The sequence below is a fragment of the Notechis scutatus genome, chromosome 12 (genome assembly GCF_049901735.1).
Source record: "Notechis scutatus isolate UNSWTSFEM ecotype Mainland chromosome 12, rNotScu1.2, whole genome shotgun sequence".
Taxonomy (NCBI): domain Eukaryota; kingdom Metazoa; phylum Chordata; class Lepidosauria; order Squamata; family Elapidae; genus Notechis; species Notechis scutatus.
Genome location: NC_142020.1, coordinates 1,076,597 through 1,090,292, shown reverse-complemented (window position 1 = coordinate 1,090,292; position 13,696 = coordinate 1,076,597). Strand labels below are relative to the sequence as shown.

The window sequence follows — 13,696 nt, the reverse complement described above, 5'->3', positions numbered from 1 at the left end:
ATTTACAATCAACAACTCATCGTCAGCCTCCTCCTAATCCTCTCCCAGACTGCTTTTCCTCTGCTTCACAGGCTCTGCGCCTGCTTTTCTCTCTCTGACTAAGGCAAACAAGGAAGCGTTTCTCTCTCAGAGATGCCGTCTGAGCTGGCAGGAGGAAGGAGGGGCTGCTCCCGACCCCTCTGCTCCCTCAGGCCCCAACCAGCCGCTTTTCCCTGCGGGGGGGGGAGAAATTCTTCAGGTTCAGATCACTCTGAGTTGCAGCCCAGTGATGTGAAGCTCCGGTCCCCTGAAATTCAGGCTTGGGCTGCTCGGCTTTCTGGTCGTCTCCCGTGTCTCGCCAAGGCTCGCCTCCTCCTCCTCCTCCTCCTCCTCCTCCTCGCCCACCCGAAGTGCCTCAAGGCCTGTGAGAGAAGCTTCTGTTTGCAAATAGGAAGCTCCTCTGAACACCAAACATGCCTTTGATTACCTCCTCCAGCTAATGAACCATTGTTTATGTGGGAGACGTGTTCGCTCCTTGGCATGTGGCGAGATCTGCTCTCCTCCAACGTCTCAGCGGGGAAAGATAGCAGAGTGACATTTGCTTGGCAGCAGATGGGGTTCAGTTGCGCTTGCCTGCTCGGAAGAAAATCCGGGAGGCTGCTTGGCAGGATCCGTCTCTGAGAGAGTCCGCTCGCCTGCAGGACGGTGCCATCCCGTCAGCCTGCCTGGCATAGCATTCTTGGGGGGCACAGGTGCCTGCTTGAGCTGGCAGAGCGAGGGGGAAGCCTTGCGGTGCCATTAGCGAAGCCGCTCCGATGCCGAGAGGGAAGCCAAGCTGTTCCAGGCAACTGAGTGGGATCCAGAGTTGGAATGAATGAGCGTCATAAATCTTGATTATTCTCTGTCTCAGCTGAGGCCAACCAAATGCTGTGGATAGGGATGGAGTCCGCATCTTGCTGAAAACAGTGAAACATCTGATTAAATGTGCAAACCTCTCTAAATAGCATTCTGTCTACATCAGCACCTGAGCTGTCACCCTGGTGGGCATCCACAGGCATGGCTGTTTGGCTGGAGCAAACCCCTTCCCACCGGACTCCTGGACCAAGGCAGGAACTGTCTGACACACACAGAGAGAGAGAGGGGGGAGAGAGAGAGACCCCGCTGCCCGGGGGCTAAGCATCCCCGGAATTACCGGCCAGGGTCTCTCTTGACTGCCTCTCGGCTGCAGTGGAGCCTCTCCCCCCCCTCCGCCCCCACCAGCAGTAAATGAGGCAGAGGCCATTATGCAGCCGGCCAGTCCACAAGGGGCGAGCAGGGCCTCCAATAATGGGAAGCAGGATGCTCCCCGGTGGTGCTGGGGAATTACCGCTGCTGCGTGCATAATCAATGGGAACTGGGAGGCAGCCTGCGTTGGAGAGGGAGGGGGAGGAGGAGGAGGGGGGGCAGCTCTTTTCTGCTCAGGTGCAGCTGGCCTTGAAGCTGAAGCCAGCCAGCCAAGGTGATCCTGACATGCCCCGCCAGGCTGGACATGGTTGAGCTGCCCTTGTGACCCCAGTGGGGCAGGGGAGGCTTCAGCCCAGCGGGCAAGAAACGGGGGAGGGTGCTTCATGGAAGGAGTTTACAGCTCAGAATCAGAGTCTGGTGGCATCTTGAGGGCCTGGAAGGATGTTCTTGGCATGCCTTCCACTTGCTTGACCGCTGGACCTGGGGCAGGCAAGGCTTTCAGCTCACCTGCCGTCCCGCTATCCCTTGGCCTGGGTGAGAAGCCAGCTTCCCTTCCTCTCCAGGTGACTGGAAGGGCCAAGGCTCCACCTCAGATCCTTGTGTGTGTGTGTGTGTGTGTGTGTGTGTGTGTGTGTGTGAAAGCCATGTTTGTGCGGGGGGTTGTGGCTGTTTTCCTTAGAATGGATGCGGCTGCCCAGAGTTCCAGGCTGACTTCATTATTGTCAATGATTATTGAGTATTGTTACTCCTATTCTGATGCTTCCATTTTAAACTTAGATATGATTATATCAGTTAACTTCCCACGATTTGGAAATGATACTTCCAAACCATGTATTTGCCCTTCTTGCAGCCACATCAGGCTGCTGACTCATTCTCAGCTTCTGGTCACTGCTCGTCCAAACTCTCCTTCTCATGTACTTGGAGCATCTCCAGGAAATGTTTCTTTGTTTCTCAGGTGGTATTTCCTAATGGTCTGTAAATCTCAGCCCATTTCTCTCACCTACCAAGAATTTCATTTTTGTCTTCTACACTTGCTCCTAATTGTACCTCTGATTTGATTGACACCCCCTCCAGCTCCTCTACTAAGTCCTTAATGAAAGCCTAGAAGGGACCCTTGTGGGCGTTGTCATGGCATCCAACCACACCTCACCTTGTGCGAGAAGTTAATAGTTCAGGAGACCAGGTTCTTAACACAGGATCCCCTTCCAAAGGCCAGGTTCCTTTTATCTTGGGAACACCTCCCACATTCAGTGCCCAGACTTTCCTGTTTTCTCCCCTCTGGATTTTAAATAAAGGAATGGGGTGTGGGAACTTCCCACCTGCTATGGAGGTGTTAGAAGCTGCCAGTTGCCTTTGATGGGCTCACTATGGTCACAGGTTGTGTTGAAGCTAAAGACCTGGTTCATGATTGTGTGTAGAGGGGATATGCGGTGACCGGAACTGAAAGAGGCCCTCTAGTTCCCATAGATTTTCTTCTCAGCATATTTTCCAGAACCACCTGCCAGTTGCTGTAGCAACTTGGGCCTTCTCTCCCTCTTCTACCAATTTGCTGCTGGTGTTAGTATCAGAAAACCTTGAAACATATGTGTTGAATGTGGGGAGGGAAGCAGCCTTAGTGTGTTTTGCACACACCTTCGTATCTTGAGGGATAAGTCCAGGTTGGCACAGGAGGCAGCTGTGTTGTGAAAAGAGATCAGCCACCCATATGATGAGATCAATTCATATTGTGCTTCTTCTCAAAAGCTGCAGCTGTTTGATGACACAAGGCTTCTAGTTCTTTAATGGCCTGGCCTGGAGGAGTGGGCCTGCCTTCTTTTCCCCTTCGGTGTAGCTACACTGTGATGCAAAAATAAGAGGTGGGGAAGACTTAAGAAATTAAACGAAAATGTTAGTGTTTGTCTATTTACAAATACACTTTCGCATAGCTGTTGGAAGAGTCCTTTCTTCCTTTTTACTCCCAGAATCCTGGAAAATTAATAAACTGAGTAGCTGGAAATTGGGTGGCATATAAATTTAACAAATTATATAATTAATTATATGACCAGTTAGGATAGATAAAATCAGGTTACAACTTACCACACTTGGGAACTGCTGATCATGCAGATAGAATCGGGGCTCATCTTGTGCAGCTAGGGAAGCAGAGCTGAGCTGGAAGGTAGAGCTGTTGAGTCAGGGTGGCAACTTCTGCTAAATCCAGGGTCTAAACCAGAAACCAGAGTGTAAAATAACACGCTATGGGATGACTAAGTTTGCCAGTGGTCTCCTCCCCCAGCATCAGAAGAAGTGCCCTGAGAGTCAATGAATGGGGGGACAGTGGGGGGCCACCTGATCTCCTCTTCCCCTTGAAGTTCTGCAGAAAGATTGCAACAAAAACAGGCACCCAGATATGCTTGCAACAGCTACAGACTGTAGCAGGAACTTGATTTTCACCTCATGCTGGTTGCTGGGCTTTGGCTCAGCATGTTGGGGGAAGCCAGCCCTTGTGGTTTGGAGCTGTGTCGGAAGCCAGCCAGTCTGCGGGAGAGAGAGGCACCGAATGCCTGTCCTTTCCACATGCACAGCCTTTTTGATGCTCCAGAATGGCCAGGAGCTCTTCGTTTGTGCCGGGTGGAAGCCACCCAGGCAAAAGCCTCGTTGTCCTTAGAAAGAGCAGTTGGGTTTTGCAAAAGCATCAGCGACCTGGCCTTGTTTTTATGGTTGATTTGGTGAGGACAGGGATGTTGGGGGCAGAAATCTGCCAGGGTGCAATTCCTGTAGAGATGCCAGGCTTGGGGAAAACGGGGTACGGGGTGGGAGGGCTCTTGCAGACGAGGTCTACATTCAGGTTACTCCAGGTGGGCTGCGGTGTCTCCCCTTCTCTTAGTTCCCCCCAAAAGAATGCCTCTGGCCGGTCCCGGCTCCTCTTGACTCCTGTTGAGTGGCTGCAGCATGGAGGACCAATGGCTGTTCAAGCCCACGGAGGGATGGTATGTTATGGGGTGGGGTCATCTTTCTGACTCTCCTGAGGATGCCGCCCAATGACCTGCCCAATGCCTGCAGGTTGTGCAGAACCCTCCTCCGACAAGGTAACTCTTCTAATGGGCCAAGGGAAAGCGGTGGACAGAACCTGCCTGGATTTCAGCCAAAGGTTTGGCAAGGCTCTCTCGGACGTCCTTGTTGAGGGGATCTTGAAGTTTGGTTTGGGCGGCCCTAGAATAAGGTAGGTCCACAACTGCATGTGGACTGGCTGCACTCGGGGGTGGTGGTGGTGGTGTTCCATTAGGCTTAGCATTAAGGCAGGGATCGGTCTTGGCAATCTGATATTTGCCAAGTTTGGAGGCCTCTGCTCTAAGAGAGCACATAAACCCCTACACACACACACACACACACACACACACACACACACACCTGTTTCCTTCTCCTCGTTCAGGTGGCAATGGCAGCTCCCCCACAGGCCTCTCCATTCTCTCCCTTTCCAGTAAATTGGGGGGGGGGGGGGCTTGCAAGAGACAGACAATTGGTCCCAGGCTTACTAGAGGGAAGTGGGCTGAGGGATTGCCTACTTTCTCTGCTCCTTCGTTGGTCCCTTCATGCAGACTTATAGCAGGCTCAGGAGTTCCCAGATGTTCTGATTCTGGGTACCTTCAACCTCTGGCTACCATTCAGCCTCTGCAGCTGTTTCTGGTTCCCCTCGCCTGTGTTATGCCTGTTCTCAATGCCGATTGTGTGGCTGGTAAACAATTATTTTCCACAGGCACATCTGGGGCAGAGGGGGAGCAGAAGTGCCAGGCAGGCCAAGGAAAGAGCGAGCAGCTTCTCGCGTGCCAGGCCTCCATGTGGGGCAGGAAGGGCCTCCCTGCCATGGCATGCAGCCTTCCTGCAAAGTGGCCCAGGCAGGTGCCCACCAGTGGCATCCAACGGATCTGCTGCTTTCATCCAAGCACAACACCTCCCCCTTTGAGATACCTGTCCCTGAGGTGATGTTGGCTGTCATCAGTCTTTGATGCATCCAGCGTCCTGAGCCAGGCCAGTGGGCAGCTTGCATTCTGCCCCCCCAGAATGGCAGCTGAAGAGTTGGCAGAGACTGGAGAGTGTGCTTGGGAGGGATTGACACCGTTCTCAGCATTAATGCTTTTAGTCTTGAATATGGGTTGGGAGCTCAGAAAGAGGCTTACCAGATGCTTCATCTGTGCAAAGTGGAACGGGGGGGGGTCCTTTCCTTCCCATTCAGGGGGACCAATTCAGCCCAAGGGGTTCGGCTTTCCTGCTACCTCAAATGGGTTCATCCCCTTGAAAATATCCTCGCCAGGAGGCTGGAAGGAGATTTGCACCACTCCAAACCCCCCATTTTTGGCAGCCCCCTTTGGGACCCCTTCTGCCTACCCCCCAAATAATGACTGGGCTGCCCAAGCAGAGATGGTGATGCAGGCACTGGACAGGAGAACCCACTGGACGGGCAGGAGACGTGGAGGGAGGCTGGAGACGTACAAATTCTGGCAGGCTCCAAAATTGGAACAGCCCTGACAAAAACATCGCTTCCTCTCCAGGGATTTCACTTGTAAAAGCAGCATTTGCTGAACCCAGGAAGGGAGAAGAGGCATTTCCTGCTGCTGGCAAGTTGCAGCCTCTGCTGGCACGAAGCAAAAATCCAAACTGGAAATGTTGGTTATTTCCCATCATAGCAATTGGAAGCCCAGAGCTCCCTCATTTGGGGGGGGGGGCATTCCTAATCTCCACCCAGACAGCCCCCACGGAGGGTTGGGTGAGGGGGCCAAGCGCCTCCCTGCCCCAGCCCTGCTCTCCCAGTGAGACGGGGCCTCCAAGGGGGCTGAACCTTGATGGGGGATGGGTATCAGGGCAGGATCCCCTGTTGGGACCCCCATATCTCCCCCTGCCCCCCAAAGCCAGTTGCAGCAGAGGGAGGCATTCGGGCCGGGTGCCCAGTTTTCTGCCAACTCTCTGAATTCCCAAGCATCTTTTACTTTGGGCCGGGGGCCACGAGACCAAATCCCTCTCCACAATGCCGTAAAGGAGAGCCTTTCTTTACCACAATGGGCAGCGGAGGAGACACTCCTTGGCCCCCCCATCCTCTGCCCCCCCCCACCTTGGAAGAACGGAGCCCAGCTTGGGGGGGGGAGGGGAGCCTCTCTTTAAGGACACCCATCTTCCTTCCTGCCCCCCCATGCCGAGGTCCATTTCAGAGCCAGCCACTCAAGCAGTTGAGGAGCTGCCTTCCGGCCAGGGGCTGCCAGGGAGGGAGCCCAGCAAGGCCAGACAGCCTCTGGCAAGGCTCTGCTGGGGGTGGGGGCTCCACACAGGAGCCCTTCCTTTGGCCCCGAGCAGGTGTGCCTCTTTGGGACGTCGTGTTCCACCTCTGAGCATGTCCAAACTGAATGGCTGTCTCCCCAGATTGAGGATATTGTCTGGCAGGAGCCCCCCCCCCCGCTCCCCTGGCCTGGGCTTCAGGCTCAGAGCCAGTCCGCACCCCCCATCTCCCCCCAGGTTCCCTGAAGTGCCTGGGAAGTTCCCCTTCAAACCCCACAACCATTAATTATTGACAAGGCGTGGGAAGGTGAGATAAAAGCCAGGCATTGCTCCTCGCCTGCGAGATAGTAAATACACTTAATTACGGGACAAGCGCTGAGGGATCCCTGCCTGTATTAAGTTTATTAGCAGAGACATTTAAAAGCGTGTCATCATAACAAAAAGGTCTCGTGTAATCCTAAATGTTCCACTTTGATACAAGACTCCGAAGTGAATAGACTTTAATTGAGCAGATGGCTGCTGCTCAGGCTGGGATGGGCGGCTTTTATGGCCAATTAACTTCTGCCTGTTGATCTCAGCAAAGGGCAGCCTACTGCCAGGGTCTCCAACCTTGGCCACTTTAAGACTTGTGGACTTCAAACAGCAAAGCTGGCTGAGGAATTCTGGGAGTTGAAGTCCACAAGTCTTAAAGTGGCCAAGGTTGGAGACCTCTGGGCTAATGGCTCCCGGCACCCCAGTTCCGCACCCGCCCAGCCTGGAGTCAAGCAGGTGGACATGGACCTCATGTCTCTCCCACTCTCTTGCGCTACAGGGAGCTGATGCCACGGACTCTGGAAGGCCAGCTCACCATGGAGAAAACACCCAGCTACTTCGTGACCGGCGAGGCGGCCGGGCGCATCCACGCCATGGCCAAGGACACCAAGCTGATCGTGGTGGTTCGGGACCCAGTGACACGGGCGATCTCCGACTACACGCAGACCCTCTCCAAGAAGCCCGAGATCCCCACCTTCGAGGTGCTGGCCTTCAAGAACCGGACTCTGGGGCTGATCGACGCCTCCTGGAGCGCCCTCCGCATCGGCCTCTATGCGCTGCACCTGGAGAGCTGGCTCCAGTACTTCCCGCTGGCCCAGATGCACTTTGTCAGCGGCGAGCGGCTCATCTCGGACCCCGCGGGGGAGCTGGCCAAGGTGCAGGCCTTCCTGGGCCTGCGGAGGGTGGTGACCGAGAAGTACTTCCATTTCAACCAGACCAAGGGCTTTCCTTGCCTCAAGAAGCCGGAGGAGAGTGGCGCGCCCCGGTGCCTTGGCAAGTCCAAGGGCCGGACTCACCCGGTCATCGACCAAGACGTCATTCAGAGGCTGCACAAGTTTTATAAGCCCTTTAATGTCATGTTTTACCAAATGACAGGCCAGGATTTCCAGTGGGAGGAGCAGCAGGCTGGGATGTGATGCAGCCGTGGCAAACGAAGCGGGTTTTTCTCCAGAGGTAAATGGCTTTCCTGCAGGGAGGAAATCTCACCCTCTCACCCTACCAGGCAGTGGCAAACCGCTTCTGAAAAGCCTGTCCAAGTAGCCTTTGAGAATTGGGCATGATTTAACAGAAGGGGGGGAGGGGTTATTGCAGATTTATTTATTTATTTATTTATTTGATTTCTCAATCGCTTACAAGATACAGGTATAAGAATAAATATAGTTTTGAATACATGAGATAGATGCTTATAAGACAAAAAAACAATAGGACAGGCACGGTAGGCACGATTGGTGCTTTGACAATCAGGGGGTCTCCAAGCAGAAATGTGGGTGATGCTGCTCTCAGATGGAGAGGCCCTACGAACCTCTTAGGAAGGGGTTGAGGTCAACAGTAGACAGTCTAAGGTTAAAGTTTTTGGGGTTTGGGGAGAGTATTCCAAACATTGACCACTCTGTTGCTGAAGTTGTATTTTCTGCAGTCAAGTTTGGTGTGGTTAACCTTGAGTTTGTATCTATTGTGTGCTCTTGTATTGTTATGATTGAAGCTGAAGTATTCATTTGCAGGTAGGACATTGCAATGTATGATTTTATATGCTATATTTAGATCGGACCGGAGGTGGTGTAGCTCTAGGTTTTCTAGGTCTAGAGTTTCGAGTCTGGTGGCATAAGGTATTCTGCAATGAGTAGAGGAGCAGAGAACTCTCCTTGTGAAATATTTCTGGACTTTTTCAATTGTGTTAATATCAGATACATGATATGGGTTCCAGACCGATGAGCTGTATTCAAGTATAGGTCTAGCAAATGTTTTGTATGCTCTAGTTAGTAGTGTGATATTACCAGAGAAGAAGCTACGCAGGATTAGATTAACAACTCTTAATGCCTTTTTGGCTATGTAGTTACAGTGGGCTCTAGCACTTAGATCATTTGAGATGAGTACTCCAAGGTCCTTGACAAAGTTTGGATCTTCAACAAGGTCTTGACTACTTAGCTTGTATTTTATTTTCTGATTTTTTTCTGCCAATATGTAAGACAGAGCATTTATTTGTTGAGATTTGAAGTTGCCATTTGATTGACCATTCTGATACATTTTTGCAGGGTAGTAGTATTGTCTGTGGTATTGATTAGCTTTACATCATCAGCGAAGAGAATGCAGTTGCTCTTAATATGATCACAGAGGTCATTTATGTAGAGTATGAAGAGAGTTGGTCCTAGAACACTGCCTTGGGGGACACCACTGTTGACAGGTACAGAATTTGATAGGACGCTCCCAATTTTGACCATTTGTTGTCTGTTTGACAGGAATGCTTCTACCCAGTTATGTAGGTGTCCAGAGAAACCATAAGATTTTAGTTTTAGTAGTAGTTTATCGTGTACCACTGAATCAAAGGCTTTACAGAAGTCTATGTAGATTGCGTCTATTGCTTTGCCCTGATCGAGTTGTGTAGTCCATATGTTTTTGCAGTGTTAAGAGTTGCAGATTACAGGATAGTTTTTTTCCGAAATCAAATTGTTTATTAGAGAGTAGGTTGTTTGTCTCTAAGTGGAGGATAATGGATTGATTAATAATTGATTCCATGACTTTACAGGTGACGCAGCATAAGGAGATTGATCTGTAATTTTCAACTAGGCTGGGGTCTCCCTTTTTGAAGATGGGGATGACCATGGCTTGTGACCATAGTTTTGGCAAGGAGCTGGTCCTGAAAGATTTTTCAAAGATTAAGCTTAGAGGTTCGGCTATGGCAGTGGGTAGCTTTTTTAAGAAGTAGGCACATATTCCATCCGGTCCAATAGATAGGGATGGTTTTAGATTGCGCAGTGCTTTTTCAACAATGTTTTCTGTAAAATTGATATGTATTAGATCATTGTAGTTGTCTGTGGTTCGACTAGGAAGTACTGGGCTTGATCCATTGCTGTTTACAAATACTGAGCCAAAGAATGTGTTAAAGAGGTTTGCTTTGATGGTGTCCTTGCAGTCTTTGCCATTAGGTCCTTTCAGGGGTGGGATGGACCTTGAGTCTTTTAGTTTGTTGTTTACAAAATTGTAGAAAGCACGGTTGGAATTTGTGCGTGGAAGGTTTTCCTCTTGTTTAATGTGATAATTAGCGCATTCAGTTCTTATCTGGTGGCATAGATTTTTGTATCGGCTTTTGAAGTTGGCAACGTTACCAGTTTTGTTTTTTCGCCAAAGTGATCTCTTTTTGGACTGAAGCTTCCTTATTGTTATGGTTAATCTGTTTTTCCTGGTTTTGGTAGTTGTTATTGGTACATATAGTTTGATGGCTCTTTTGAATTCTAGTAAGAATATGTTGTAATGGTCTTCAACAGTATTGCATCCAGTGAATAGAAATTGCCAATCAAGGGAAGAGAGATCGTTGATTATAAGATCATAGCTGCCTTTTTTGAAGTTATAATTGGGGATTTTGTCATTGTGATGATTTTTGTGTGGATGTATGTTGAGACAAAAGTCAATCATGTTGTGGTCACTGTTGGAAAAGGGTTCTTTAGTTTGTATTCCGTAAATTGAATTCAAACTATTGCAGAAGATGAGATCGAGGCAGTTGTTAAGTCTAGTATTGTTGGTTACTAGTTGTTCCAGTCCCAGATTTGTTACAGCATTGTAGGAGGTTGCATGTATGGGTTCAGTTGTACATTTGTTTAGGGTCCAGTTAATATGAGGTAGATTAAAGATAAAACTAATGCAGTAAAGTAAGATATAAAAAAGTAAGATATAAAGTAAGAAAAGGAAAAGGAAAAGAAATCAAAGAGAAAACTAAAAGTGCAAGAAAAGCGGGGATTAAAACGTAGAAAAGAAAGAAAAAAGACTCTAGCATCTCATGGCTTCCAATCTTCTTTACAGCATATAAGCACAATTATAAATTTATCCCTTACTATAAGGTTACAACATAACTCTCTTCTTTCTATGTCGAATCACCAAATCCATAAATTGTAAATTTGTTCTGTTTTGTGCAAAAAGTCCATAAGGGGCTGCCCATCCAGCAGTAAACATAGTCTTTTCTTTGATCAAAGAAGTCAATTTAGCCACCTCACTCACTGAGTTCCATCATCTTCACCAACTATTCCTCCAGTGAGGATAAGGCCGAATCTTTCCATCTTTGTGCATACGATAATCTCACTGCAACTACCATGCACAAAACAACATTCCATGACTTTCCCCCACCCCAAACTGTTTGTCTACAATCCCACAAGAAAAACCTCTTGTCTCAATTGTTTGTAATCTTTAAGATCCTGGATACAAGTATTTGAATCCAGAATTTTCTAGCTTTTTATACTTCCACCAAACATGGTAAAATGTCCCCCTTTGTTCACATTTCCAATGAATACATTTGAAGTGCCTCTGTGTATTCTAAACAATTTTTCTGAGGACAATACCAATCATTTTATAAAAATTCTTAAAATTCTAACATAGTGTAGTTCTCTTTTCTTTTGTAGAGGAAAAGCAACTATAAATTTTAACAAACAAAAAGTGAAGTGTGTGCTAGAGCTGACTTTCACCTATGATTAAGTTCTGACTTCATCTATTAAAAGAGAACGATGTTGTCATGCAATCCATTTTGCAAGGATTTAAAGTGTTCAGGTAGATGGCTTCATAAAAAAAAGAGAGAAAATAAACCATTGTTTACGGTCTGAGTGGGCTATGCCCCTTGCGTCCTCCTCCCCATCCCCAGGCTCCCACTGGGGCAGCTTCACACCTTGGAGGATTTGGAGAAGGCCCCTGCATCCCGTCAGACTGGGGCTCCAGATTCCTCCCTCGTGCTCAGGACAGATTGACCCCCCTCCTTGCTTGCTGGCCTGGCCTGTGTGCTCCGCCAGGAACCTCAGCCTGGCCTAAGAACAAGGTGATCAAGGCCACCTGGTTGATTCAATATCAGCTGGTGTGGTTGATGAGTGAGGTTCCAGCTTGCAGCCTGGGGCACATGGGCCCCTCTCATCTCCCCCCCAGGAGAGAAGCCACAGCCCTCCTCTCTTTCTTTCTTGCCCCTGACAAAATGGCGCAAACAGGCACCGTCCCTCGTGAGAAACAGCCGATGGGGCCTTTGACCAAACCGCATGACACTCACGAGGAGCCCCAAGAGATTTTGTCTTCTGCCAGATGGGCAGTGGGTTGTCCCAAGCGGGGGCTCCAACTCCTTGGGGGGGGTCATTCTCTCAATGGGGTGCTGCTGCTCAAGTAACAAGGTGGTGCTTCTTCTTCTCCTCCCTACAGATCCTCCTGCAGTGACAAAAGCCTGACTTGACTTCCGAGGGCCAACTGCCCCCTGACCCCAGCATTGGGGATGAGGGCTCAGCGGACTGAAGAGGCAGCCAAAGCTTTGGGGGTCCCTTTGGCCCCTGATTCCTCCCACTTTCTGAGACCAGGAAGGCGCCCCGAGAGCCCCCAGCCCTGCCCTGGAGACCCCTCTGCTGTCCCGAGAGAAGAGGGGGCAGCTGGGCGTCCTTGCTCCCCAGCTGGGGAAGAAGAGCCATTTCACACGTCCTGCATCCTGTGCTGCGTCTTCTTCAGATGTTTAGTTTTGCTACGGCAGGCGGAGGAGACCACCCTGTTCTCAGGGAGCCCGTTCTGGAAAGCGGCATCCCGGTGGGGAGGCTGCCCGGGTGTGGAATGCTTGGTGTGGCCCTTTCCAAGGGAGGAGGGGGCCAATTCCGCTGTACGGAGGGCTGCCGGTTGGTTTCCTGTTTTCTGGACGGCTGGTGCGTTTCCTCTGCCAGCCTTGCCTTTTGCTGTGCGAGGAGGAGACCGTCTGTCTTCTGAGGAAGCCACCAGCTCAGGAAACGTTCCCTTTTTTCCTTTCTTTCGTTCGTTCTTTCTTTTTTTTTCTGTTTTGTCTTCCCTGTTTAAATGTCAGCCTCCCTGGCACAGAGAGATTGAATTTTGTATTTGATTTCAATTAGCAAGGCATAAATTATCCTTAATTTTCTGCTCCCAGGGACAGGATGAGTCATTGTCCCAGAAAGCTGGCAATGTTATAGTTCAGCCATTGACAATGGAAGGATTCATTGCCTGGAAGGGAAATTGCCCCCCTGCCGCCGCCTCCTTGCCCCCATCCTCCGAGTCTCCACCATCTACCTGAACAAGGCAGACATGCAAAGTCTCCACCTGGAGCTAATCTCACCCCACAATAAAATCTTGCAACAGCAGCTTCTTCTCTCTGCTGCATTTATCAGCTCTCGGGGGTGGGGGGGACAGCTGCCTTTGGCAAAGGGGTGGGTCATATGGGGGGGAGGTGGGGTGCCAACGCTGAAAATATATTACTCCCTCTTGGCTCTAGAAGAGTAAATTAAATGCAGGGAAAAAGCACAAAAACCTCTTAATGCTCGTTTCATTTTCATCAGAGCCGCTTCTGTCTGGACAACGAGAGGTCTTCACACCGAACAGATCTCGCTGATTCTCACTGACCCAACTGTGGGGGGTTGGGGGGCGCAGTGTGGCCTCCCGCTGCTGCCAAACCACAATGACAGTCAGCATAGGCCACAGAGGAGGATGCTGGGAGTTGTAGTTTAGCAACATCCTTAATCCTGGCACGCCTCCTTTTATTACACCCCCATCACCCTCTTTGGAAATAAGCAGCACTGTGCAACATGCAGAGAGAGGGAAAGCCAAGCTATGGTGGGAGAAGAAACCACAGCTAGAGCTCCTTGGCACCCCTGCCGTGCCTCTCCCTTCTCTCCTGCCCTTGGCTGGCTATTCTCCCTTGACCACTTTCTTGGATACGGGAGCCTAACTAGGACTGCTGCTAACCATGGTGTGCCCTAGTGTCTGA

General features: G+C 50.1%; 1 protein-coding gene across 1 annotated transcript in view; it reads left to right on the top strand.

Moving 5' to 3' along the window:
* LOC113422566 (heparan sulfate glucosamine 3-O-sulfotransferase 4) overlaps positions 1-13,073 on the top strand; it is a 96,938-nt gene extending 83,865 nt beyond the window's left edge. Inside the window, 2 exon segments of the mRNA XM_087942170.1 lie at positions 7,259-7,932; positions 12,142-13,073. Of these exon segments, the coding sequence (XP_087798296.1) occupies positions 7,259-7,895 (637 nt within the window). The 3' untranslated portion in view covers positions 7,896-7,932; positions 12,142-13,073.
* The last annotated feature ends 623 nt before the right edge of the window (positions 13,074-13,696 follow it).